The sequence below is a fragment of the Anopheles moucheti genome, chromosome X (genome assembly GCF_943734755.1).
Source record: "Anopheles moucheti chromosome X, idAnoMoucSN_F20_07, whole genome shotgun sequence".
NCBI lineage: Eukaryota > Metazoa > Arthropoda > Insecta > Diptera > Culicidae > Anopheles > Anopheles moucheti.
Genome location: NC_069142.1, coordinates 5,451,559 through 5,478,769, shown reverse-complemented (window position 1 = coordinate 5,478,769; position 27,211 = coordinate 5,451,559). Strand labels below are relative to the sequence as shown.

Genomic DNA, 27,211 nt, shown 5'->3' with positions numbered 1-27,211 from the left:
TCCTGCGCAGATGTGTCTAAAAGTGACCACTAGTAATTCGTTTCACGTTTCACATTGGCGTGCAAATTGATATGAAAATTCGAGGGTGTGGCGCATCACCTTTTTTCCGCGTGTGTTAACATTTTCGGTCAATATATAAAATTTGGTAAACAAAATCGGTTGGTCGATAAATGGGTAAGTGAGGCACAGGTACGCAATCATATTTACAATCCCATTCGAGTATCAAACGATATCAAAGTTTGTGAGATACCGTCCATTGTCTGCCTGAGAATATTAATATATAAAGATATCAGATATCAAAAGATTGCTAAATTCTTGAGATGCCTTCAATATCTGTTTGAGAATTTTAAGATCCGGAGAAACCTTCAATGTCTGCTTGAGATCTCTAATATTTAAAGAGTCTAATATTTAAGGGTATCTAGTGTTAAACGGAAGATTGATATGTAGCGAACTAGAGTGTTATGAAATAGGAACAAGCTGTTGTGTTGTGTGCTATGTAAGAATCTATTTCTAAATACAATCATCTTCTTTAAACGAGACAATCTACACGACCCACACATACTGAACGAAATAATCGAAAACGTAACGCTTTGTAACGCTTGTTTTTTTTTCGGTTAACCCATTTTCGAGAATTCCTCGAGTGTTTAAAATTGGTATATGTTTACTTAAACAATACTAAGTATTCCCCGTGATAAGTGTCACAACGAAATACTCAACATTGGGTAATAATTTCGTCATCGATAGTGAACCACACAGCACAGGGTGGCAGGTGCACGCGCGCGCACGCGAGTAGTTCGACGTAAACAACCGTATTGGGAGACAAACAGCGTGTAAATAGCGCGCAGTAACGCTCTGCAGCGTTACGCAGTAGTTCGTGGTAAACGCGTGCTGACGATGCGTTGCTGACGACGCCACCGACATCAGGCGTGCGCGGTTGTATCGCACAGAACCGATTGTTGTCCGCTGACGTAATTACCGTTGGGTGGATGATGTTTTGTTTGTCAGCTTTATTCTAGCCCATCTCTGCAATGGGCTTCATCTAGCTAATCATGCGGTTGTTAATCGTCCGCTTGATATGTTTAGGGGAATTCTAACGAGAACTGCATCATTTCAATCGGTATATCGAAACAAATCACGCAGAGACGTGCAGCTTTGAAGGACGAAAGGAGCGTTACTGTTCTTCCAATTGTGGAGATGATCTTGGAGTGACGTTTTATGCTTATCCACTGCAATGTTTGCCATTTCCGGTGCACACACCGAATAACCAATGTGGACGCACAATAACCTGCTTAATGTAAATGGCATTGAACGGTAGTTGTTGAGACGTGTTTTGCACATCTAGCGCAAAACACCGTGACGCGCAGCATCCTTCGCGTCCAGCGCACACAGATGCGCACAGTGACGCACGGTATGGTGCGATGGGTGTTGGGAAAGCAACAGGAGCAAACAACCGTGCTCGTTGAAAAGCAACACAACACGAAACGCTCTCACACCGATCGAACCAGACATGGATGACTGGCTGGCTGACAAACAAGCGTACGGAACGGTAGCGACACAGGCTTCCTTTTCTTTTGCACAGTTGGGACTATTTCTAGGATGATCCAACACCCCTGTCGGAGGTCGTCCTGATGCAACCTGCGGAACCTTTCACTCGTCCAGAAACCAAACCCTTTGCTCGCCTTGAATCCGGTACAGTGGTTGCCCAGATGCACAAACAAACAACCGCTCGAAGGCGAATCGGATCGATTCGGTTCGGATCAGATTGCACACACGTTTCTGACCCGCGTGCCTACCCGCACTGCCAGAACTGCAACTGTCTGTGCTGTCGTTAATATGGTTCAACGGTGGGAAAATAGCCCACCACAGGTCGCCATTAATATCAACAGCACATTTCGTATCGCTTCCTTCCTTATTGCCATAGCAAGATCACACCTCTCTGAACCCCCGGGTAGGGGTTGCTACAACAACAAGAATTCTAGTTCGTGGGCACCGGTACGGTAAGTACAGTGCTCCGGAAATAAGATCTTTATCATGCACAAGCTTTTCGCATGGAATGCACTGATGCACGAATGGTAATAGCATTATGTGTCTAAGGTGATTGCACATCAGAATTTACAGCAGATTTTAATTGTACAAAAAATTCTATAAAGAGACATCTTCAAATAATTCCCGAATCCGAGACTAAAGATTCCTGGAGATCCTAGTATTGGACATTAGAATTCTATGGATATTGGATGTAGAAGGATGGATATGGAAGAAAAAGGTATCCAAATAGTGATCTGCGTCTCGAATACAGAATACCTAAAGAAATCCCGAACCTGAGACTAACGATTCCTGGACGTTCTGCAACTGGACATTAGAAGTCTCTGGATATTGGATATAGATGGATGGATGGATATGGAAGAAAAAGGTATTCAAATAGTGATCTCCGTCCAAATAGTGCTTCTCTAAATAGGATTCTTCAAAGAATTCTGATTCTGAGACTGACGTTTCCAGTGTCTGCCTCTGGACATTAGAATTCTATGAATATTGGATACAGATGGATGGATGGATACAGATTCTGATATAGATTTCTATGGATATTGGAATTCTCCATACAAAGTAGTCTCCAAATAGTGATCACGCTGGGAGCACTCTAAATCTATACCAGGCATGGTCGTTGACACTGGAAACCAGTTGATGATGAAAGTAGCGGAGATTAAGCGCAATTCCAGGCAAGTTTTAGAGGCAACATCAACAACAACAACAACAACAACTAAATAAAGCATATCAACAACGCCCAGCCTGATGTTTGATGATTTACTTTCTTTTTCGCGACCCCAAAAGCGGGATCACTGGCAAGGTGCCTCGATAAGGCAACCAAAGCGGCCGTCGTCCATCATGGCCGTCGCGAACATCGCTCCAAAACCACAACAACAAAAAGAACAAAGCCTGAAGCGCACGTTTACTGCGGCAAAAAAAACACACAGACGAAATAAAATTATTTCGCCACACAAAAATTGTTTGGTGAAGGGGCCCGTCTCTGTTGCCACATTGCACACAAACACACACACGTCACAGCGTACGTACAGAATGGGCCCTGACCAGAATCAACCAGGGCGGGTGTGTGTGAATGCGTGAGGCAAGTGTTGAATCGCTGTTGTTGGGAACGAATGTCGCTAACGGGCCACGAACTAGCGATAGTGACTCCTCCAGAGATTGTGTAGAGTTCCGTCGGTGTATATGTGTGGTTAGACCAGACCCCAAAATTCGCTTTCCCCTACCCGCCCTTTCCCTACGACACGCATTTTCTATCGCTCTTTTTCATTCGCATTCCCACTTCTTCCTGCTCCGCCACCGGGGGGGCTCACCCTTTCTGTCCCCACCCGCTTATATAATTTAGGGGTAGGATCAGTCGAAATTGCGTCTTACTTTTTTAAATCGAAAGGTATACATGACGACGTGGTGCCGCAAAGGGGGTATAGAACGGTGGGAAAGAGTATGCGGACACCAAAAAAAAAAATACAAGCAGCCTACTTCCGCTCCACCAACTTGACACTCCACCATCCTGCCTTCCCACCACAACGATGCCACCAACACCACGAGAAAAAAAACAAGAGCAACAAAAAGTTCTCTTCTTCAGACGCAGCCTGGTTCCGCATTATGCAGCTTCCATTCTTCTCTCCATTCCCCGCACAGCTACATTTGGTTGGGGTTCTACCACGAATCCGGTTACGTTTCGCTTCGCAACCGGCAGAGGGCGTATCGGTGCCGCCATCACTATCTCTCTAGCAAATTTAACTGATTCACACTGCCACATTTTGCCCAATATCTCGTGCTGTGGTTTGTTTTTTTTACGAGCACTCATAAAACATTCAGATGAATGTTAATAAGAACGTGAAAGCAATATGGCGCAGCAGTTGCTCTTTCTTTTTTATTTCTTTCTTCACCGCTCTGCCAAAAATGGTGCGCTCAAGGTCTTTTGCTGGTGCGCCATTTTTCCTCCTTTTTTTGTTTGTTTTGTGCGCTGTTCAAACAATTCGATCTTAGCAATCGGCATGACTTCAGTGGTTTGCAATGGTCGAGTCCTTCACACGTGGAAGGCAGAAGGCACTTTTATCATCCCAACTGTGCAAATTTAGCAAAGCTTTCTGGCACCGTCATGCTGCCGACGGTTTGTGAGGTCGTGAACAGACAACAGCTCTTTTCGGTGGCTAACGCGACGTGGCGGTACACGCCAATCAGTAAAGGTTATCGCATATGCGCACACCGTGCCACGGGGTTTGGAAGTATCGATGGAGGCGCACGGTGGGCCGAAACGTTTGCACGTCATGTGGACAGTTGTTTGCAGCACCAATAGACGCGCAAGGGATGGTTTGTAACCGAAGCCATCCAATTCGGTGAAGATGACGTGGATCCACGGGAGGGGGGCGGTTAACAATGACAGGTGTTTCGGTGGTGTCGTGTTGCCCGTACCACAAAGTTTTGCAGGGTTCGCCCACTGGTCCGTGGTGTTGTGGAAAGGGTTTTCTGTAGGGTTGATGTTGTGGCGGACGTGGTGGCGCAGGCTGGCATTACTGTGACGTAAAGTAAAGGCGAACTACTCAACGCAGACAACGATATCACCGTGTGCCGTGTGTGCGACACCGATACGGAACCGGTTTCGGTCGAGCCCAAATCGTATCCACCAATCAGCGTTCGTGCTGTTCCACCCTGCTTCCACCTGTTTCGTGCGCCAAATCTCCCCCACGGTCGCCTTCCTCCCATCCACTTGATAGCATTCTCCTGCAGGGTTGACGGTAGAGGGATGCTGAAGACCTTCGGCAATATCTTGGCGGTGCCTGCCTTTTCTTCTCACCCTCTCTTCTACTTTGACTGAAAGGTAGATTTTTTTTTCTGTACAGCCCGTCTCCTTGTTTCACACAATAAACCCTCCACACACACACGAGTATCTCAAGAAAATGAAAATATCGCGTAAACAAGTTGATCTTGCTTGATAAATTGATTTTTCTTTGCCGCTCGCTTGTTGAAGCACAATTCTTCAAACTCGTTGCTACTCACGTATGTGTCTGTAGCCGTACACACATACACGCATCCCGCGAACTGGAGGGCTCGACTCATCAACCTCAACGGCCAATCAAGTGCCGATCGGCGGCATGCCGATGCACGTGGAAGAGCCGTCACCTAACCTCGTTTCGGTCGGCATCTTCGATATGATTATGTGCAAAAGGGCGCCGATTCCTGCCCGAAGCAGTCCCATCCCTTTCCCTCTCAAACTCCCTCCGCACACACACACACACACACCAACACATACTGCTTGCCTGTTGCCTGTTCATTGAGCGCGAAGATCACACTGATTGAGCGTAATTGCGGTCGATGCGATCGTGAGCACAGGCGGGAAACAAACGACGCGAAGGGTTGTCACGCGATTTCTCCCCAATAAAGCCGCTACGTTCCGGAACGTTCTTACTCTTCTTCCAGAACATAGCCGCAACATGAATACCCGAAACATAATTTATATTCTGTTGAAATCATTTGTAAAATTTGATCAACAATAAGATTGAAGGAGTGATCTGCAACAGGAGAAGCAACAACTTCTTTCAAGTTAGACATCCACCTCAAGAAGAGCTTGCAAGAAAACACAAAATTATCATGTGTTTTTTTTTTTGATTTCAAAATTTATCCTGCTGCGCACCAACCAAGTGCAATAACAAAAATATGTTGCGCGCGTATGTCGCCGTAACTTTTCCGACCCTTTTGCGCTTAGTCATTGCGTCTAACAAGGCCAGGCCCCAAAAGAATACGCAAAAAAAAAAAAAAACACCAGCATGACAAACCGAGACCACATTCCGGACGGTGCAAACATAACAGCATAGCAGAGATACCGCAAAACGGTACCGCGCATCAAGCGGCCCCTGCTGTACGAAGGATAAAAAGATTGGCGCAACGATAAGCAGGACGCGCGCAGTGACGTTTGTGAGACATCACGCGACAATAACCCGGCGCCGGTTTCCGTTCCGGTTATGCTCATCCTTCTGCAAATGTTATCATTTAATTAGCCACAGGTTTGTCCACACATTCGGTCAAAGATATCGCTTTTTTTTTAAAGGGGAGGGGTGCTCGGGGTGTTTCTTTTGTTCCGGGGTTTTACTCGAGCTACACGCTCGTCACATCTTGATGGATAAAATAGTTTCAGCTCGAATCATATGCCTTGAAAGGGTTGCGTTTATTGTTTGTATGCAGTGGTGGTACTATTTTCCATTGACAATTTTATTCAAAATGGCGATGTTATCGAGTTAAAATTTCAGTTCAACCTATTTCACTGTTGATCGTCCACTGCAATGTAACGGTCGCACCAAGTCACCTTCCCACGTGGTAAAGCTCATTTTTCAAAGCTCTAGTAACGCATGTAACGCCTTTGTTTCGTTGAAGCTTTTGTAACAAGTTGAATAGCCTGTTCCAGTAGTTGGCAATAGTTGGGGTTGAAGGAGGAAAGGTTGAACTTAACTTTTCCTGAATTACGCAAATAATGCGTGCCAGTCGAATTCCATTTACAATATCGTTAAAATTAAGAATTTAGCGTTCGATTTCTTCTCTTGATAATACGAAGCACATTCATGATTGATATTTTTCATGAACAATTAGAGTAAATTTTTACTAAAACCAATTTTTATAAATCATAAATAATATAAATAATATTACAATGTACCACGTTTTTGTGTAAATTTGAAGTATGGCAAAAAAAAATTCCACATGCAACATTACACAAACTGTCAAAAATTTTGGGTTTCGCGTAACCAAATTTGAGAAGTCTGTCATTATTTGTCAAAGTATGTTGGAGATCTCAGTAATGATTGAAATGCGGGACAGATTTACAAATTCACTCAGAATCCCTTTAACCTTTAACCCTTTTAAGAATTTTAACCACTGGTCCCTTTTTCAAAAGGGCCAACTGTCAAATGCTCTATCAGCTGTGAAGTGGAAAATTTTGTCAACAATGTTCTATTCAGTTTATTGTTTTATTGTTTTGCATACAGAAAAGATGAGAGAAAAGAACTTTGTTAACGAAACCCACTGTCTTTAATAACTTTCTACATTTATTTTCTGTCTTATCAGACCAATGCATAGTTAAATGATAGTAAAAATAAACAAAAAAACAGTACAGGAATGATTACCCCAACAAAAACCGCTATCCCACTCGTCTCCCGCACCACGTGCGCGGTACGGGAAACCTTTAACTCTGCTGCATCGGTTCATCACTGTCCGATGGTTCCGCACCTTTTGCAACCATGCGGCTATTTTCCTCCTTGAACGATTTTAGCGTTTCACGTTGCGAATCCAGCAGGAGTAGAATCTGTGCCCGCAGATCATCATTCTGCTGCTCGATACTGTCCAGCACCGTGCTGAGCGAATCCAACCGATTGTTTAGCTCCAAAATTTCTGCATTGATTTGGAGGAAAGATGGCAAGGTAAGTAACATGGAGCAAAAGGCTTTAAGTAGGAGCGGCTTACCTTCGCTTGCATCCTCCAGATCGATCTCTTCCTCTCCGTTCGCGGGTGTTTCGTTTTCATCGGTCGATTCCGCCTGTTGGTCATCGTCCGTCTTCTCCTGGCGCGGGCTTGTTTCCTTCGGTTCCGGGGGCATGTTGCGGTGTCCGTTTTATTTATGTACACGAGTTCTACTGTTTTTGGGTCGGTTGTTTGTTCGCCTTCCTTTGTGATTTTCTGCTTATTGGTCACCTGACTTTGGCTGCAGATGGTGGTTTGTTTTGAAAGCAAATGTTTTCTGCTGTCTGCAGCTGTTTAGAGCTACGGATTTGATACTTCAACAGTAAACTTTTCAGTTTTTTAATATTTAATATCCTATTTGTAGGTAAGTAGTTTTGCGATAAAATTAAAGCAATTTTACCAAACATATTCCAATATATGTCATAATTAGTTAAAACCAATAAACGTTTTGTTTCTCGATTGCACAAGAACTTAAATGCAGCTGTCATTGCAGCCTACGGTTGTTGACACCTTCTCAGCTGATAAATAAAACAAATAACAGCTCCACGATTTGTCCTGTATTTACAAGTACGCCAGCATTTATCTTCCGGCAATGTCAGCACATATAAAAGTGTATTCGAATCGTTGAATTGCACCATTATTTCCTTCTCGGTAGGTACCATCGTGCGGTTGAATTTGTTCTTGTAAAGGTTTGATTTATTTGGGTTCGTTTTTCCTCACGTATCCCGATAGTTATTAACCCACGGTCAGGACGGTTCCGGAAAGAAAAACGCATTCAGATGAGCGTAAAGCAGGAATCGTTCAGCGAGCTAAGCTCCCTGTTGGAAAAGGTTCGCCAATCACCGCTGCACGTGAAGGAAACGGTATTGCAAAAGTTTTTCCAAGACTTTGAACGCTACCGTCAAACGTTTGGAGATGTGGTAAGATTGTTGGTGTGTTTTATCTAGGCTAAAGTTTTATTTATATGAAGCATTCACTTGTAGGGAAATCAACCTTCGATCTACCCATGGTTACGACTGCTGCTGCCGGGCATGGACCGTGAACGGAAAGCGTACGGTTTGCGTGAACGAACCCTGGCCGAAGCGTACATTCGGGCACTAGGGCTCGATCGGCGCAATGAAAAAGTGCAGCAGTTGTTGGGAGCGGGTAATGATTTGGCGGAACGGTTAGCACCATTGCTGCATGGTCGTTGTCCGGCGAACGGTGATCTGACCGTTGGTGATGTAAATAGCCGGCTGGATGCGATCGGTGAAGGTGGTCGAGTGATGGCAGCGCGCGATGCGCTGGTGACACTCATTGAACGGGGCAGTCCACTCGATCAGCGGTGGCTGGTGCGGATAGTGTTGAAGAATTTGCGACTAGGTGTGAGCAACCGGCGTATATTACAGCTGTACCACCCGAACGCACCGACGCTGTACGATGGTGCGAGTGATTTGAAGCAGATGGTGCAGCTGATCGAAACGAAGGCACCAGAAGCGATGGAAACTGCATCCAGTGGTGGTGGTGTTGTGCTGCTAACGCACTTTATCCGTCCGATGTTGTGCCAGCGGGTGGAACTTCGGCAGGTAGGTGAGTTGTTGCGGAAGGATACATACTGGCTCGAGACAAAGATGGACGGCGAGCGGTTCCAGGTGCACTGGGACGGAACTTCGTTTCGGTACTACTCGAGAAACGGGCACGACTACAGTGAATCGTTCGGTCAGACGCCTGACCAGGTGAGTGGTACGCTGACACCCATGCTGGCTACACTGCTCGCTCCATCCACCCGTGACATCATCTTGGACGGTGAGATGATGGTGTTTGATCGGCGTGATCTTCGCTATCGGGACAAGTGTGATGGGACGGACGTGAAAGCACTGAGACCGGGCAATGCAAATCTTCGACCATGCTTTTGCGTGTACGATGTCCTTTATCACAATGGACGCTCACTTACCAGCGTACCGTACGCCGAACGAGCCCGACTACTGACGAACGTGATACGGGAACAGTTCGGGTTTGTGAAACATTGCCACCGGGAGCGGGTACGAGATGAGGGCCATTTAATTGAGCTAATTAATGCGGCCATCGATGCACAGCAGGAGGGGGTGGTATTGAAGCGTGAGGACACACCGTACCAACCGAATCGACGGGCTGGCACCGGTTGGTACAAGATCAAACCCGACTACATCGCCGGACTGGTGGTGGACTTCGATCTGCTCGTACTGGGCGGTTTTTACAACATGCGCCGAACGTACGTGAATTCATTTCTGGTCGGTGTTGCTCGCGGTACCGGTGAGTATTTCTCGGTGGCGAAGGTTTCGATGGGACTGGGTGTGGCCGAATGGCAACAGCTTAACCAATCGCTACGACCACACTGGCGTACGGAACCGCCCGAAGGATTGCACTGTGGTCGCACCGAGCCCGATGTGTGGATAGCGCCCACCAACTCGATCGTGCTGCAGCTGAAAGGTTCCGAACTGGTACGGAGTGATTCGTACGGGGCGGGTTTCACGATACGCTTCCCGCGCATCGTTACCACACGTGCCGACAAGCTGCCAGACGAGGTGTGTACGCTGGAGGAGTTGCAACAGCTCGGCACCAGCACCGCTGGCAGTGCGGTACAAACGGACACGCGCAAAGCGACAAAGCTTGCCAAGCGGCACGTAACGCTGGAGGATTTAAATGCACCCGCACCGGCAAAACAAGCAAAGCCCGGTAGAAAACGCGTGATAACGGTGGAGCGTACGTTGATCCCGAACCACCGGGACGTATCACCTTTGCCGGATGGGATGCTGCAGGGTCGGGACGTGTGTGTGATGAGCGTCGGCACACAGACCGGTGCACCGTCGATCGACACGTTGGAAAGGTTGGTGCGACGGCACGGTGGCCGTGCCGTTGCGAACCCCAGCCCGGACACGTACGCCATCGTTGCCGGCCGGGTAACGTTCAAGGTGCGCAAGTACATGGAAACGGGCCGGTGGGATGTGGTGCAGGACGGTTGGTTGTTACGGGCTGGACTGGACGGCCGGTTGGAACCGTTCCGGCCGGAAGATATGCTCGCCGCAACGGAACCGACCCGAATGACGCTGACCGAGCAGTACGATCGGTACGGTGACTCGTACACACGACCCACCACACCCACAACCTTTGCCGCGTTGCTGCGCCGCATGACCGGAGACGGTGAGCAAGGCTCGATGGCGTCACGGCTGACCGGTTCGGAAACGGTACGGGCCGAGACGACCCTGTTGGGTGTTCAACAAGCGACCAGAAGACGCTTGTTTCGGGGAGTTAACGCACGGCTCTACCCGCACCGCGACGGTCCAGAGCTGAGGGCGGACGAGGAGGAAGCTTTGGTGGGGGTTGACGCGTACCGGGCCCAGCGTGCAATGTTGCGCTTCGTGCTGCACGGTGGCCACTGGTTGCGCGATACGGAACCCGGTCCGGTCAGGTACGTGTTTGTGGCATCGCCGGTCGAGTTGCGAGTCGAGGTGGACGAATGGCTCGATACGGTTACCGGCCCGGATAAAGGCGTTCCACCGAAGCTTTTGCGCGTGCAATGGATCGAACGTTCCATTGAAGCCGGTCAACTGTATGACGAAACGTATTTTACCTGCAATGACTTCGGAAGCGACTAACGAGCGTTGGGGATCTTTCAGGAATTCATGACGCTTGATGATTCTTTTGCGTTTCGATCCATGATTTGAATTACTCCTCGTTAAAGATTCATATTACTGATTCTTCTCAAAAGATTCATTAAGCACACAATGCTAGATTTAGCTATCCGGCTATGGGGTAAATTAAAACGTCTAACGTTAAATTAAACGTCTAACGTTAAACGTTAAATTAAACGTCTAACGTTAAACGTTAAATTAAACGTTAAATTAAACGTACGCCAGATATGTGGCAGGCATGATCTAGGTAGGTCGTTACGCCAAGAAAGAAGGAAAGACTATCCTTTTTGGTGCAAGTAAAACATGATTGGAAACATTAAACCGTCGAATACTAGTCACTACCATTCATGTATCGGGGCATCGAAAAAAATCGCGTGCGCTTATGAACGATTTAATAGAACGAGCTTAATAAAGTTTACTAATTGCATCGAGAGTACTATTTTCTATAAGGAACCGCCACTGCAAAAACGTTATATAAACATCATGGACGAATAAACAGTAAAAAACGAAGAAATCGAAATCTTTAGAAAGTCTTATCTAATCAAACACACACACACATAATAGTAGAGATACTAATGAGATGTTATGAAAAAAAAGTGTTAGACTTCAAATTTATTCAATTTTTCATTATACACTGGGGAGGGAGTGGGGTTGGAAAGTGGATGGACGATGAAGATTTTTATCGTAGAAACGGGCGCGTAACAAAAAAAAAAAGGTGGTTAGTGTCATATTTGGATGCATATCTTTCTTCTTTTATGCTTCCCATCTAGAAGTCCCTAGAGTCTGCACACTGTGTTATTTTGCGGGGGTGTATTATTATAATTATTAGCTGGGGTTTTCCCCGACCACCCCTCCCCTCTCTAGGGGTGTTTTTACTGTGGTGCTCTACTACACAACTACTGGCGTTGTTACCCACAAAACAAACCAATAAACGAAAAACCCCCCTCTCCCTCCCCCCTTTCGGTCGAAAAGCCTTTGCCTTTTGCTCCTGTCGCGTGTAGACGCGTGTAGTATTGGGAGTGAGCAAACCAGCATGAACCAGCAGCGGGAACCTGTCAAATGGTTTCGCACCCACACACACACACACTTGTGTAATTTTTCGTCCTTCCTTTTTCGAATTGTACATTTTACATACATATATCTATTCATATATATTTATATATATACATATATACTTCGCCGGTATATATGCATGTCCCGAGCATTGCCGTACACACGTACAAACGTTTTGTTGTCGTGTGTGAAAGTTTCACTGTTCATAAACCAATTTCATATCATTTCGTTTCGCATAAATATGAGACAAACCGTGGTGTGTCCTACCTAGTACGATTACTTCAAAACTTCTCTCTTTCTCTCTCTCTTATGTTCTGCTGTTCTTATCTTATATGCCCTTTTTTTTCTTCGATTTGCGCATTATTATCCTTTCTTCTGTTGAATCGTATCCTTTCCGTTCCGCATTGTATCCTTTCAAACAAAAAAATTAAATACCAAATACAAACAAAACAAATCTTTGCTCTGCATGTCATTTTAAATATTCGCAAGTACAAATAAAAAAAAGAAAGAAATTACACCGGAGAGGACAATCGTTCGTACACTAGTTTCGCAACAAATCTCAACAATAGGCACCTTTCTCGATCAATCACACAAACGCACGCGTTGTGGTATGAGATTAGGTAAGAAAAATACATGTAGTGTTTTAAAACAAACAAAAAATGTCTAATGTTAGCAAAGAGACAGGGAAGGGTGAAACATGGAGAAAACACACACTATTATTGACATTGACCCCTTCCATCAAAACACACATGGATGTGTGTTTGAGTGTGGGGACGGTTAAGAAAAGAGACAGGTGTGTATATGGTATGTATAAGGAAGAAAACAGAACTAGAACTTAAACATTGGTTACGTTTTTTTAGGTGGAAAATGGTCAAAAAGCTCCAATTGCTATTTGCAAAACGTTAATGCGCCGTAGCAACATTAAAAGAGCTTGCCCTGCCTGACACACATACACAAAACATGCCAAAAATGAAACAAAAAAAATAATTCGCAAACACCAAAGCCGCGTTGGCGTTGTGCGGAAGAAAACAGGCGTCGATAAATCGATGTAAATAATTGCATAAACAGTTCACTTCATTCCGCGCTAATCATCTGCATCAGGCGGAAGAGTTTTGCGATACTGCCTTGTATGTCGCGCACTATTTGCGCTTCCAGGGGGTAGAGGTTAAGGGGCCGGGCGGAAGGTTTGGTAGCATGAGTAAGTTAAGAAGGCACCTCAGGAAGTTGGGTACCGAATATGCGCATCAGCGTTTCCTCCTCTGCCACGTCGACGGTTATTTGTACCGGTGGGGCCATCGTGTACATTTTGTGGACGGCAAACGCGACAGCCGCCGTAGCAGGGACAGCCTCCTGTACCGCACTGTTCACCGCGGTCACTGCTTCCTTCGATGGAGGTGTTTCAGCGACGGTGGCGGCTGCTTCTTCCACCTTCGTTGCATCGGTTGCTTCCGCCTTTACTCCCTCATTGGGGCCCTCCAGCTTCGACGAGTCGGTTGGTTTTGCCTTCGATAATGCGTCTATCGCCGCTTCGATCTTCGTGGCGGCGGCGAGCGCATCCGCGCCCGCAATGTGCATCGCCTTGACATGCCCTAACAGGACGGTGTCCTCCATCTCTTTATCGGCGATCGATTTCGTCTGCTCGAGCACCGTGTCCATGTTCTTGCTGGCCGCCTTGACCGACTTGGCCACGAGCAGTGACGCATTCCGTATCTTCGCGACAAGCCCCGCCACGTTCGTCACGGCTGGTGGTGCATTCGCGTCACCCGTGTTGTTGTCGGTCGTTAGCTTCGAACATAATATATTCACGCGCTTCGCTTCACGTGTCACCGTAGACGCGATTGTGGTCAGATTCGTCATTTCGACCGTCGAACCCGTATCGTTCGTCGGCTTTTGCTGCAAATTGAACTTGAGCTTGATCTGCTTCAGCTCGGTGCTGTTCTTCTGCGGCACCGTGATGCACATATCGGCCAGCTTCTGCAGCAGCTCGTCAGCCTGCGCCTGCTCCTCCACGTTTTCGCCCTTCGGGAAGATGAGCACACACCGACCATGGCGGGTCTGGCTAATAGTAGCCGGATAGCAGTCCCGTTTGCGCAGCTCCTCCTTAAACTCCTTGAACGGTACCGAGAACATGTTCGAAACCCGTATGCGGACGCTATCCAGCCAGGCCTTATGCTCCGTTGGTATCCTTGCGCGGGTTTTCCCGGTCACCTCCTCATCATCCTTACCCTGACCGTATTTGTACTCGGCATTACGTCCCCTTATGACGTTCTTGCGACGCTTCCGTTGCGGCAGCTTGTGGTAACTTTCGTAAGTAGTGTCGTCCGGGCTGTCGTTCATTTTCGGTTGGGATGCGCGTGGTTTACGGATGCGCCGTGGCCCGCGCGGATTGTTGTAATATGTCATTCCCGAACCGCCACCATTCTCGGTTCCACCCTGCTGCTCACCGTTGCCGTCCCGCTCGTTGCCGCCCTTCGTGTCATTTTGACCGTCGGCAGTGCTGTTGCGTGTCGAGCGACGGCGACGGTTCTGCTGGCGGCGACGATCCTGCTGACGGCCACCACCACTGCCGTTACCACGCGTACGCCGCTTGGCGAAACTTTCCACATCCGTGTCTTCGTCCTTCAGCTCAATATGCTGACCCTCCTTTTCCAGCCGCTCCTTTAGCCTTTTCAGCACCCGTACCACTTCTAGACGGCGGGAGGAAAGCAAACCCCACTGCACACCAATCGCGCGCGGTTCCGGTCTCGGTTCCACGCGGATCACACGGGTTGGCGTCACGATCAGGTCGACGGTGAAGTCATAGTTCTGAAACAGGTCCGCCGGCAACTCTTTGTACACCTGCTCGTCCGCGACCGTGGTGGCAATCACCGTTTTCGGCGTTATCACACCCAGGCTGTGCAGTATGCCAATCTCTAGGTCAACGTACCCATTGCCCTTACCGATGCGCTGACCACGCTCCGATACAGCGACGCAACCGACCACAACGATGTCCAGTGGTTCGGTCTGATCGATGCCTGTTGAGTGAAACAAAAATACAAACATTATACTCCCTTCCACAGTTTGGTGCTGATAAAGTAGTTTAACTGTTTAACTGCAATCAGGTGCTTGCAATCGGCGTTTTTGCACCAAAATATCAACTGCACTGTCTCACCAACACCCTGACAACAACAGATAAAGTCGTGTTAAATTAACATTAGCAAGTGCATTATCAACAAGCTTACAGGGTTTACACAACCGGTCGTCGTAAATCCACTGAATGTCGTTATTAACAGTCACTTTGCCGTTTCGGGTGGCCGTTTCAAAGTTCTGAAAGCCATTATCGGGTTTACGTTGCAAAATTGTGTGTTTACGGTGACAAAGTGACTGTTGATAACGACATTTAGTGGATTTACAATTAACGATCGGCTGTGTAAACCCTGTGTATGCTATTTCCTACACCTAATCTCCTATTTTCTCCTACAACCTATCTCCTGTGTGATTCAGTCTCACCGTGTACGAGAGTTTCATCAAATTTGCAGAAAATTAAATGTTAACTGTGTACATGTTCCTTAACATCAACACGCAATCAACAGTAGTGGCAATGAGAAGTATTAAATAAATTTTCATTCAATTACGTGTGATAAATTCGTGTGACCGTGAAACAGACACAGAACAAACCACAAAAGACAGTTGACAAAAAAAAATCCCGAACTCGCTGCACCCACGGGTCGGAGTCGCTTATGGGCGCTTGCACCTACCGGAATCGTTGCACCTACTGAACCTACTTGGCCCGATTCCGACCCGAACTCGCTGCACCCACGGGTCGGAGTCGCTTATGGGCGCTTGCACCTACCGGAATCGTTGCACCTACTGAACCTACTTGGATCCGAATCCTACCCGAACCCGTTGCACCCACGGGTCGGAATCGATCCCGATGGGTTCGCACCCGACTCCGGGTCGGGTCGCAAAATGAATCGTATGACCCACCACTAATTCGGATGGATCCGCAATGAAAGTGTGTTTACGCACCCAGCTCCTCGTATGTGTCCTCCCCGGCCAACATCTTCACAATGCGCCTTTGTTGTACCAGCGGGATCTCCTCTAGACTGGTCGGCAGCTTAATCTTCGCGTAAAGGTAGTCGGACTTTTGCGACGGTGCGACGAACAGCGTTTTGTTCGCCTTCAGCACCTGCAGTTTAACCGATTCCTGCGCCATATCGATGTTCACTTTAATATTTTCTAAAAAAAAGAAAGAAGCAAAAATGACGAAAGTGATTAAGCTTGCAGTGGGTGCAGCGGATTGCGGATCATTGCTCTGTTTCGGGTGCTGATTCTTACTCGCTTCTTTAAACTCGGGAGTTTCGGCGAGCCGTTCAGCCGTTTGTTCCGCTTCCGGAAAGTGAGGTATTTTTCTATTTACGTAACGGCTTAGGCCTGAGCTTTGCGGAAAAAGGGGTTTCATCGATCCCCATACCTCCATGCGGTAGAATCGTTTCGATGGCGTGGTGTCTTCATTATTCTCTGTGCAGGGTGGTGTTGGATAAGACAAAAATAAGAGAGAAAATAAAACAAGAAAAATTAGTCTGAAATGTCTGATATCTTGAATGATATTATAGATATTCTGTCTGAATGTCAAATCGACTGTTGGGAACGGTTACCCTTTGTGAGATGGTTTCACCCCTTTATCATACAAGTTTGATTTACATTCATAAATTATTATTGTAGTATTTGCTGCTATTGTTTGTCCTTAGGGCCCAATATTACCAATAAATAATAAGTAAGTATTGAAAGTAATTTTAAATACAAGACCGGACGAAGAGGGGAAAGCAGTTTCATTAGATGGATCTAAACTCTGTAAGAGAGCTTCGGAATTTGGTGGTTAATGTTCTGCGCAAAAATGTTATTCCTCAGTTCACAACAATTCAAGCAAATGCTTTGGCTATTTCCAGATTTTGTATTGTAGTTAGTATGCGCGTGTGTGCGAAGGTGTCTTTTCTGTTTCGTTGCATTCACGTTTGATAGATGAGTGTTGCAGCGCATTTGATTGAAGAACTCCGCTAGGATGGGATTTAGAAGCGAGAGGCATAATTAGACGGTCAGTTTTGATTGCAGATTGATGGACGAGTACCAGTTGTGGTTGGATGTGGTGTTTGTCACAGTAGTTTCTTCCGCCATCACAGAAATATACAAAAACGCACACACGTGCTCACTAAAACAGTACTAATCGGTTAATAGCTGTATGCAGTGTAAAGATAAGAGATTAGACAAAAGGCTAAGTTTGAATGACAGACACAACCTAATAAACTGCTATAAAAATAAAAGATTAGCAAGGTTAAGGTGACAAAAATGCTGAATCGTGTTCATATCCTGTAAGATGCATGTAATGGCTTTTTGTTTTCTTCAATTACGTCCATGGTTGATATGTACTTTTGCGGTGAAAAGTGATGAGGTTTCAAGCTACAACACGTGCATCAAAAGCCTAAAAAGTAACAGCTTCCATTACTCCCTAGCTTCTCCTACTTTAGGAGGAAAATATTCCTCATAAACACCAATTTAGTGTTATTAACCGTCCTGGAAACAAAAACAAAATGGTTTTTGCAAACCAGAACATCTATGGAGGTTTGGTCATGTTAGAGAGCGACTCGATCGTGTGCAGTATTAAATTTTTGTATACGTTTCGAAATTTGATTAGACGGGGAAGTTTTCCTTTCCAGTGCATGTTGCTAGTTCTAGCGCTAAAACAAAAAGTGAACGAAGAGAGAACGACAGATTACGCAGCACCGTAATGAGCAGCATCAGCATTTTGATCGAAAACGTGGTGGGCAAAGGAAGTTACTGGTACGTCGATTAAATATGGGTGGGAATGATGCATTCCACATATCATAAAATAGCGAATAAAGATAAAAGAAAGTGGGGTAGTAACGGTGAACACCTATTGGAAATCTGGGCTGGACATAAGCACCGTACAAAGCACGGAAGGAACAAAAAAAAACACACACGGAAGAGCAAATAGAGTGCGACGAACGTTGTAGGATGGATGGAGGGTTACAGTTACTCCACAAACGCACCCCACGCTACGGTTCGGCATTGATGGTTGCGCTTATTTCGGGATGATGCATTTGTGTGTCTTCGTTTCCCACCAGCACACATTGCGGTGGTGTAGCAGCGGATCGCGAAAAGACCAGTGAGAAACAATTGCGGAGTAATCGTAATCGGAATGTGGATGTCCTTATACGATACCGGGGCGTGCGTACCCATCATCACGTACCACACACACGCACACCAAGGAAATGCGAGTGAAAGAAATAGATGAACGTATCTTGAAACATTCTGTCTCTACGCTTTTGCGTTCGTTGATTCATCGTCGCTGAGTTTCGATCGTAAGAATGCGAAAACCATGTCACCCGAATGAGGAGAAAGGGTAAGCTGATGGTGACGATCGATAAAATGATCTCATCGCAAAACCTCTGCATAACGGTGTACAGCGCACCCCCAACACCACGGCCCTGAAGTTTCGGTGGTGGTTTTAAAAAACTTTAAATCGGCGTGTTTGCTCTTCTAAAACCTATAAACGCTAATATGATTCCGTTCATTTTCGCAACAAGAATTATGGCCAACTATTTAAGGCAAGAATCGCTTATTTGTTGCGCGCAGAAAAATTAACCAGATTAGCCACCGCCGACACATTGAGAGCAATTTTATGATCGATTTCACAATTCGCATCATCAGCTTTCACACACCTTTTTCGCGCTGTTCCGTTCTCCATGCGCGCGCGACTGCGGCCTGACCACTTGCAACCATTTTGAATAGCGCGCGCGGGACAGGGACGGCATGCATCATCTAAATGGTGGATCATGATGAGGAGCACACGCGCACGCGTGAGATGCATCTTCCATACGCCAAAAGGTGCGTGCGCGCTCGCGTATGTAGGGGATGTGTTCATCACTCACAGCGCAACTCACGGACGCTTTCTCACACCGTAGCAAGCAAAATCACAAAATTTTGTGCTGTGGTTTGGAAAAGGGAGACTAAACGGAGTTGTGGGGGATGGCCGTATTACAAGGGTGTGCAGGGGTGCATATGCCCAACCCCCACCCTTGTTCATAACGATGGTGTGTGCTACGCTGTGTGCGTGTCATGCACCGAGAATCAAGCTTCAGATGAATAGAAAAGTCTAGGTTGCGCATTTGGCTGTGTTTGTTTCCCACTAAGCCGGGTGTATTAACCACCGGAGAAATGTTTTCTTCAGCGTTTTGCTTTTTTTTCTCTTGCCGTTCAATTTCTATACTTATCAGCCATTTTACCTACTACCGTTGTGCTACAAACAAGACAAATACTGTACAAAATCTGCTCTATTACCTACACTATACGTTAGTTTTGATCGCGTAAATATTACTTAGTTAATAGTTAAAATTTTGACCAAAGTTATCTTGCACGCCAGAACTGCGCTTACGATCATCAAAAATGAAAAATAACCCACGTAATGGAGAAAACTAAATTGTAACAGCGGCTACAGCACCTCAAAGTCAAAGTAGGACTCGCCATTCGGGCTTTTGTTTTGGAAATACTATTACAACGTTTATGATTTGTTGGTAAAGAGTGATAGAGTTGTAGAATGATTCCATAAGATGAATCGTTTGACTAGTAGTTGATCCTAATTTTTTTTCGACATTCTAGCTTTTAGGCACGGGGTATAGTATTGACTACCCGCCGTAGGAGTTTTGTACTCAAAATTTACGTACGACTTAACGTCAATCACGATGCATGAGGATTGGCGACACAGCAGCTTGTCGTACAGCTTCCGAGCCCGATGTTTAACGCATGCGGCCTGCTTTGTACTCCGTTTTTTATACATTTTCAAATTCATTATTACCTTGACCCGTTGGATGTTACTTTTTGATGTTCCCAGTTTTTGAGCCACATCGCGAATAGAACTTTCCTTTTTTGCTTGAATGCTTTTGCTATTTCTGGGTCCAACTGTTGATCGACAGGACCAGAATGTCGGCCACTTTTCGGCGCATCCTCGAAGCTGAAACATCCTCCCGAAACTTTCGGATGGCGGTTCGTATGGCTCCGATACTCATACCTTCCGATTTCGCTAATTGACTTCGTGAAATTTAAGGAGTCGAGCACCATTTGTGCACAATGCTTTTGCGCTTTTCGACGGAAATGCCTCGCATTATAACAGAAGCTATTGAAAAAAATAGTTTCAATGCACTAGCTAGTAGCTTAGAATGTAAACAATCAAGTATATCAAGAATCTGCTGTTTTACGTCATCCGTTTACTAAAAACGTCATTTAGAAATCGTGTTTATACTTTCGGGGGCACCCTTTACACGGGTTTGTTCTTGTCGTGTGGTCTGGTTTGTCTTGTTCGATGCAACTCCAGTGTAAGTCATCAGCCTTTACCATGTGTGTGTGGTTTTGACTTAAAAAGGCTAAACACTTCACCGGCGTCTCATTAATTGTAGAAACGCACAGCAGAATGCGAGTAGAGATAGCACACTCGCGTGCACACGTGTGTGTGTGTGTGCGATTTTCGATGCAAGCACACTTCCGGGCACACATACACGCAAGCGCGGCCACCAAAAAACCTGTGTTGCCAGAGAACCGCGGCACCGCGCAAACAAGAGATGAAAATAAGAATGATTTCACACATTGCCGGTTTACTGACAAAGATGATGAGTGAGATGACTTCACCGACACCGATGGCGGTGATGTTGCTGCTTAGCGCGCAGCGATAAATGAGAAAAGGTAACGATGAGGTGAGATGATGGCTCACATCTACTGGGCGGTTGTGGGCCACATAACGCGAGACCGCCTTCGCGGTTTTGAGTTATGTTAACTTTTTAGCAACGTTTGGTACCCTTTTTCAGTCACAAGAGTTAACATCTCAGGAATAACATCTGACCTGGACAAAATACGAAAAATGTGTTACGTTAAAGCACGATAGTCACAAGAACGAAGCGGAAGCTCCGATCTCACTGCTCCGCAGTGTGCGCAGTTAAACGCAAAAGGAAAAGGGACATGGTTTTTAGGCATGAGAGTGAGCCGGCGTTGATGTTTCTTGCCGCAGTTGCATGTGGAGCTGATGCCTTTTCTACGAAAATGGACAAAAAAAGAAAACTTCTCTCCCACCCCACGAAACAAAAGCGTTTGCAAGATGCTGCATAATACCAAACAAACCGGATAGATCGGTTCTCTTCTGTTATATTCCTGCTGTGTATCTCCGCTACATACACCCCTTCGCTGGATCCACCCTCGGATTACTCACCCGTAGCCGTAGCCGTAGCCGAGGCTGTATCCGTAGCGGTAGCCGTTGCCGTAGCCGTAGCCGTATCCGTAGCCGTAGCCGTCGTCGTAGCCGGTGGAGAATTCTTTTGGACGTCGTCCTCGGCCTCGCTGGCTACCATTTTGGAGTTTCGCTTATTCGCTTTCGTCCGTTACAGCACACGGGACTGTTTTATTGCACCGGTTTTTTTGCTTTGGGGGTAGTTGAAAACGGTTTTTTCGGAGTGGTTTGCTGCGCTCCCTCTATATGCCAGCCGAACCTCAATCACGCACACACGCGCACTAGCAGCGCAATAGAGCCTGGGACTATGTATGTGTGCGTCCTTTTTTCTTCTTCTTACACACTCCGTTCAGCCAAGGGCCTAACGCTGAAAAATTTAGAGGGAAAAGAGGACACGTTAATATTGGCAGTAGCAGAAATTTTGCGGCAAAACATGTAAACCAGTGATGCTCATTACTTTACTGTTAGGGTTTTATTTCGAAGATCTGATTATTTAGCCGTTTAGCCGCAGAGTGCAGAACAGCGCTACCCATTACCCACACACACACACATTATCTCCTTTATTCAATGCCCGCCCATACATAAAGACACACACACACCTGTGTATGGCGTGGTACGGAAAAAAAACCACATACACTCGGTACAATCCCAAACGGTGGAGGAAAAAGGACAGTGCGAATGTGGCAAAAAAGAATTACTTAATTAGGGATGATATTCCTTAACAGGGCCCTTCGCATGTGAGGCTTTAAAATGGACAAATAAATAAAGGAAAACACCCAGCAACCCATCGCAAAAGTACATTTTACAGCTTCGCATCCAACGCACAATATCAAAGGGAAAGGCGAGGCTGATGCTCACTGTCACACGCATACACACGCGGCCGGCGCGTACCTATTGTGCCTACAGTCTTCCCTAACCTAAAAAAAAAGAAAATGGCGAAATACCTACGTTTTTGGTACTTTTTTCTCGTTGATATTAACGGTTGCACTGAGGATTGTACGGTAAACTATCGTAGGATTTAAAACCAAGTTTCGTGCGTACAGCAATTCACCACTTCGCACTTTGCAAACTGTTTCAGAGTAGAGAGTTTCCACCTCGCAGAATACAAATTAGGAACTGTTGTGTTTGGATGCACAGCACAAGGGTAACACGTCCGTTTTGCTCAACGTTTGGTATATAGTGATGTGCGCATACTGGATTACGTTCGCGGTGACATGCTGGGCCAGTGAGCGTCGAATACGAATGATCCCACCCTAGCAAGTGAACATGCGGTTTTTCGGTCGTTTTTTCGGAACTCTTTTCGTACATGAACTGATGCACGAAAACATGGTCGAAACTCAAGCATTTTTCGGACGATAAACCGATATGATAAACGACTCATATGATAAACCGAAGTTGACCCGAAGCAACAGCAAACATACAAAAGGAACGGAAGAGACGCTCTCTTCTCTCATCTATTTTCCACATTCGTAGAGTATTCATTTTGTTTTACGCTCGTAGGAATTGCTGTGGCAATGCATGTAAGTGTGTGATTACAAGTTGCCGAAGTGTTTGTCGTGAAAAAATATATCGCTTGTGAGTACGAGCAAGAGAGATATATGATTTAAAGCGAGACACACGCTGTTTCGTTTAGTTTATAATCAAAGTCAATCTTTGACTAGAGGGATTATAAGCATGCGACCAAACAGCTTTAATGACTTGGGCTGATGAAATGGAATGTACAGGCAGTCCCCGAGATACGCGGATCCTCTTATACGCAGATTCGGAGATACGCGGTTTTTGGAAATTTGACAGCTGAGCTAGTTTATAGCACAATATTTAAGCAAAATGGTGAAAAATTGGTCGAAAATATCTTTTATGTCACATAAAACATTTGTTTTTAGCTTATTTTAATGTAACCTTTCTAAAAATCGCCTGATCCGTTGCATAAATCAAATGCAGAGAAGGAAGTCGACTCTGTGACTTTGAGGTATAAACGAAATTGCACCAGGATTCGACTTACGCGGAAATTCGAGTTACGCGGATATTTCCCGGGTTATAGCGGTCCGCTATAATAGTGTATCACGGGGACTGCCTGTACTTGACTATAAACCCGAGCCCGAATTGAGTGCCGCTGGCCAAAAAATGTAAGCAGTCAGTCAAGACTGAATAGTACAACCCTCTATATGCAGGTATGTTTTATTGCTATCTTGTTCCGGATCGTGATACAGCCCCGAATCTTTCCATGTTCATCCGATCCGACAAAAGGTTGCGTGCCCATCCCTATTTCCGTTCGTTACTGGTTTACAACACCTCTTTCGTTTGGAATTCTCCAGTTGAGATTGTATTCCTTTGTAAATTGTGAGAGATTCAAATAGTGGAACATTAATATTTGTGGTTTTTTGAATAATAGTGCTAATAATAAACTATTCGTGCTACAAGTAAAGTATTTAATTTCCTCCTTAAGTTTAATTTAAGTAGGTGCGCTTATTTTACAGTAACGAACCTGAGCATGTGAATGCACTGGATCTGCCGAACGAAGCAAAAGCAAGCAGCTGTCAAACGAAAGTGGTTGACGACAGAAATTTAAAAATCATAACTAGGTTCGTATGATTCTTGTGTAGGAAGACTGGAGGCGAAAAAAAGAAAAAAAGAGAAGTAGAATCCGTAATCGGTATGGTCTTTTGCATCCGGAATACGCCCTTGTTGCTCATTCGTGAATGTTGTCACTACCATCAACAGATTCCCCAATCAACGCACAATGGACCGCGCAGATATTGTTTCATCAACAAAGTCTACAACCAGCAATCTGTCGCCGACCGGGCCACCACAGTCGGAATGTGGAAAGTGGATTAAGCTGAACGTGGGTGGGGAAATCTTCACTACCACCCGGTTGACGTTGACGAACCGCGAACCGAATAGTATGATCGCACGCATGTTCGCCCAGGATCAGCTGAAACCATCGGACCAGGATGCAGAGGGTGCGTACCTGATCGACCGGAACGGGTACTACTTCCGTCCGATACTGGACTATCTGCGACACGGCCGTGTCGTGTGCGACAAGCAAGTGAACCTACTCGGCGTCCTAGAGGAGGCTATATACTATGGGTTGGACGAGATGGTGAAGCTGATCCAGGAAATCCAGCAGGCGGATGTGTCGTTAACCCGGCTTGACTTTTTACGCACGCTCACCTCATCGTCGCACACGACCGAGCTGCGGTTTCAGGGCATCAATCTGTCCGGCATAAACCTCTCGAAGCTGGATCTGCGCAACATAAACTTTAAGTTCGCGTGCCTGTCGAACTGCAATTTGTCGAACGCCAACCTAAGTGGCTGCTGTCTCGAACGGGCGGAACTGCGATTCGCTAATCTAGAAGGTGCCAAACTGGACTATGTAACGGCGACCTGTGCCGATCTGCAGGGTGCAAAGCTGAAATGTTGCGATTTGACGCGGTGCAGCCTGGAAAGCGCTAATTTGAAGGGTGCCACGCTGGAGGGTAGTGTGATGGATGGCGTGAGCTTGCGTGTGGCCAATCTGAAATCCGCCAACATGCGTAATTGTACGCTGAACGATGCGGACATGGCCGGGGCAAACTTGGAGGTAAGATTAGTAACAAATCTCTTATTACTCTCTCACACTTGCCACCGAAATTATTCATAATCCTTTCTCTTCGTTCAATCGTAGTCGTGCGATCTTACCGGTTGCAACCTGAAGGGCGCAAACTTGCGCGGTGCTAATCTAAAGGGTGCACAGTTGGAGAAGTTGGTAACGCCAGTGCATATGTCACAGATCGATATCTAATGTTGCAGTCTGCGTATTTTAATTTGTACGTTACCAACTATACCCCGATATGCGTGGAAGATGTTAGGTAGAGTAACAAGGTAACATAACCTTATTCGGAATCTAATCTCCCATGCACTGGACTGACGTTTGCGGGAGCAAGACTAGAAGGAAAGACAGGTTTACCTTGAACTGTTATTTCTTTGTAGACATATTTTTATATATGTCTTACGATATTAAATTAGATGTTTTCCATGCGTAACGACAGATATGCCATTAACTTATAACATTTAAATGCTTCAGCTAGCATATTGTTAAGCAATAACTAACTGATATTGAACATATTTTCTTTAAATTACAATTTATTCAACTTTTTGAAGCAGCACAGCCGGACCGAAAGATATAGTATTATTGTTTGAATTATTTAAAAATATTTCTGTCAGTACGTAAGGGCGTAACTCGATTGATGTAGGTAACGATGATCTTTGGCAAATTATGAATATTGGTTTTTTATAAGACCGAATTGTCATCCAATATGTGTCGGAAAAACCAACGTTGTCTGATGTAACTTAAAAGGTTTACTCGTACACCAGTACGATAAAGGGCCCGGAAAGCAACAACTACAAACAATTTGCCAACATCGTTACATAGATCAATCTTTTCATGCAAGGGGATCTGTTGTGCTGCTTAATTGAATTGTATTAGCCGAATAGCTGTCAAAAGCACAATTACTTTCGATTTTTTACGATTTGTAGCATATTTTCTCGAGCATCTGAATAAATTGAGCAAGATACAGATGGAAGGCACGGTACAACGACCAATACAAAGCTCCAGTGATAGATAGATAGGAGGATGATATGTTACGAGAAAATAATATCATGCGAAGGGTTAGCATGTGTGCCTAAAAGAAGAAAATATGTGTACAAGTTAAGATTTACTGCAAGTAATATGCTTCGGATTTCCGAGCTAAGAAAGGCCAGTAGCATCTATCAATTATGGTAGGGTCTATCATTGATTTCGCTTTGAGCTGTGAAATGGAGACATTGGAACGGTGGCCTATAGGAGAAAGGAGAAGAGACGACAAGTGACTATTAGAAATGATTGGAATAATTTAGAAATTACAATTGCAACTGTATTAAATTGAATCGCAATTGTATTAAATAACTTCCAGCAAAAGATGCCAAAACGTGATTTAACACATAAAACACTTACTGTAATTGGTTGACTAACCCCGAAGAATCATACCATCAATATACTATTATATTTATTTTGGTGTACATGAACTTCGTTCGTATACACTTCTTTGTTCGCCCCAGGGACAAAGCGAAGGGGGAAAATTAGTCGTATAATGCTTTTATTGGTCGCTTAAGGCGCAATAATGATGCAAATATCAATTTAATAAAGACCCCGTGGTAAATAATATTACTGCCGCATTATTCCAACGCGTTGTTTTATAGTTTATTCCCCTCTGTTGGCATCGAAGTCTTCACGAGTAGTAGGTAGTTGAAATAATACGGGGCAGATTAGTTCTGCAATCATTTCCTGCAGTGGTGTTGATATAATAAGAGGTGAGCCATATGTTTTTATTGCTTTTTTTCTTTTGATTCGATAGAATTCTTAGGAATGCTGTACTCATCAATGTTAAATATAATTGGTTTTTCTTGGAAACACGTGAAAATTGTAGGAGAAAACATATTGTTATTGGAGAATTCTATAGAAATTTGCTGGATTTAACGTGCAAAAATTTTTTGAAACAATGTTAAAGAATTTTCAAAAAAATGCAAAGTAATAGAAAAACCTTGGAACACTTACAAGGTAATCTTTAAGTACAATAATAATTTTCTGTGGAAATAGAGTGATTTTCCTGAGCGACAAAAATACATCTGTGCGATAATTGGAGTAATCGGGAATAATTCGTAGTAATCGGAGAAGTCAGAAGCAGTCTAAAGTAATCCAAGTACTCCGGAGTTATCAGCAGTACTCGTAGCT

At 45.3% G+C, this 27,211-nt stretch overlaps 4 protein-coding genes across 5 annotated transcripts; 2 read left to right on the top strand and 2 right to left on the bottom strand.

The window, feature by feature from the left end:
* Positions 1 to 7,051: 7,051 nt before the first annotated feature.
* On the bottom strand, positions 7,052 to 7,740 carry LOC128307189 (UPF0184 protein AAEL002161). The gene is made up of 2 exons (XM_053044927.1): positions 7,492 to 7,740; positions 7,052 to 7,419 (listed from the first exon to the last, which is right to left on the bottom strand). The coding sequence occupies exons 1-2, from the start codon at positions 7,622 to 7,624 to the stop codon at positions 7,214 to 7,216; spliced, it is 339 nt and encodes a 112-aa protein (XP_052900887.1). The 5' UTR covers positions 7,625 to 7,740; the 3' UTR covers positions 7,052 to 7,213.
* A 324-nt stretch (positions 7,741 to 8,064) lies between these two features.
* On the top strand, positions 8,065 to 11,285 carry LOC128306771 (DNA ligase 4). The gene is made up of 3 exons (XM_053044379.1): positions 8,065 to 8,139; positions 8,221 to 8,408; positions 8,472 to 11,285. Exons 2-3 carry the CDS (start codon positions 8,268 to 8,270, stop codon positions 11,100 to 11,102), a joined length of 2,772 nt encoding a protein of 923 aa, XP_052900339.1. The 5' UTR covers positions 8,065 to 8,139; positions 8,221 to 8,267; the 3' UTR covers positions 11,103 to 11,285.
* Positions 11,286 to 11,719: 434 nt separating this feature from the next.
* LOC128306965 (uncharacterized) lies at positions 11,720 to 22,616 on the bottom strand. 2 transcript variants are annotated; one of them, XM_053044649.1, is made up of 6 exons: positions 22,411 to 22,616; positions 21,445 to 21,829; positions 16,509 to 16,691; positions 16,200 to 16,409; positions 14,579 to 15,205; positions 11,720 to 14,473 (listed from the first exon to the last, which is right to left on the bottom strand). In XM_053044649.1, exons 2-6 carry the CDS (start codon positions 21,581 to 21,583, stop codon positions 13,395 to 13,397), a joined length of 2,238 nt encoding a protein of 745 aa, XP_052900609.1. In that variant the 5' UTR covers positions 21,584 to 21,829; positions 22,411 to 22,616; the 3' UTR covers positions 11,720 to 13,394. The 2 variants fall into 2 exon arrangements, with proteins under 2 accessions (XP_052900609.1, XP_052900608.1); XM_053044648.1 differs by having other exon boundaries at positions 11,720 to 15,205.
* Positions 22,617 to 24,017: 1,401 nt separating this feature from the next.
* On the top strand, positions 24,018 to 26,648 carry LOC128306979 (BTB/POZ domain-containing protein KCTD9). Its single transcript, XM_053044665.1, has 3 exons — positions 24,018 to 24,115; positions 24,184 to 25,042; positions 25,127 to 26,648. Exons 2-3 carry the CDS (start codon positions 24,203 to 24,205, stop codon positions 25,241 to 25,243), a joined length of 957 nt encoding a protein of 318 aa, XP_052900625.1. The 5' UTR covers positions 24,018 to 24,115; positions 24,184 to 24,202; the 3' UTR covers positions 25,244 to 26,648.
* The last annotated feature ends 563 nt before the right edge of the window (positions 26,649 to 27,211 follow it).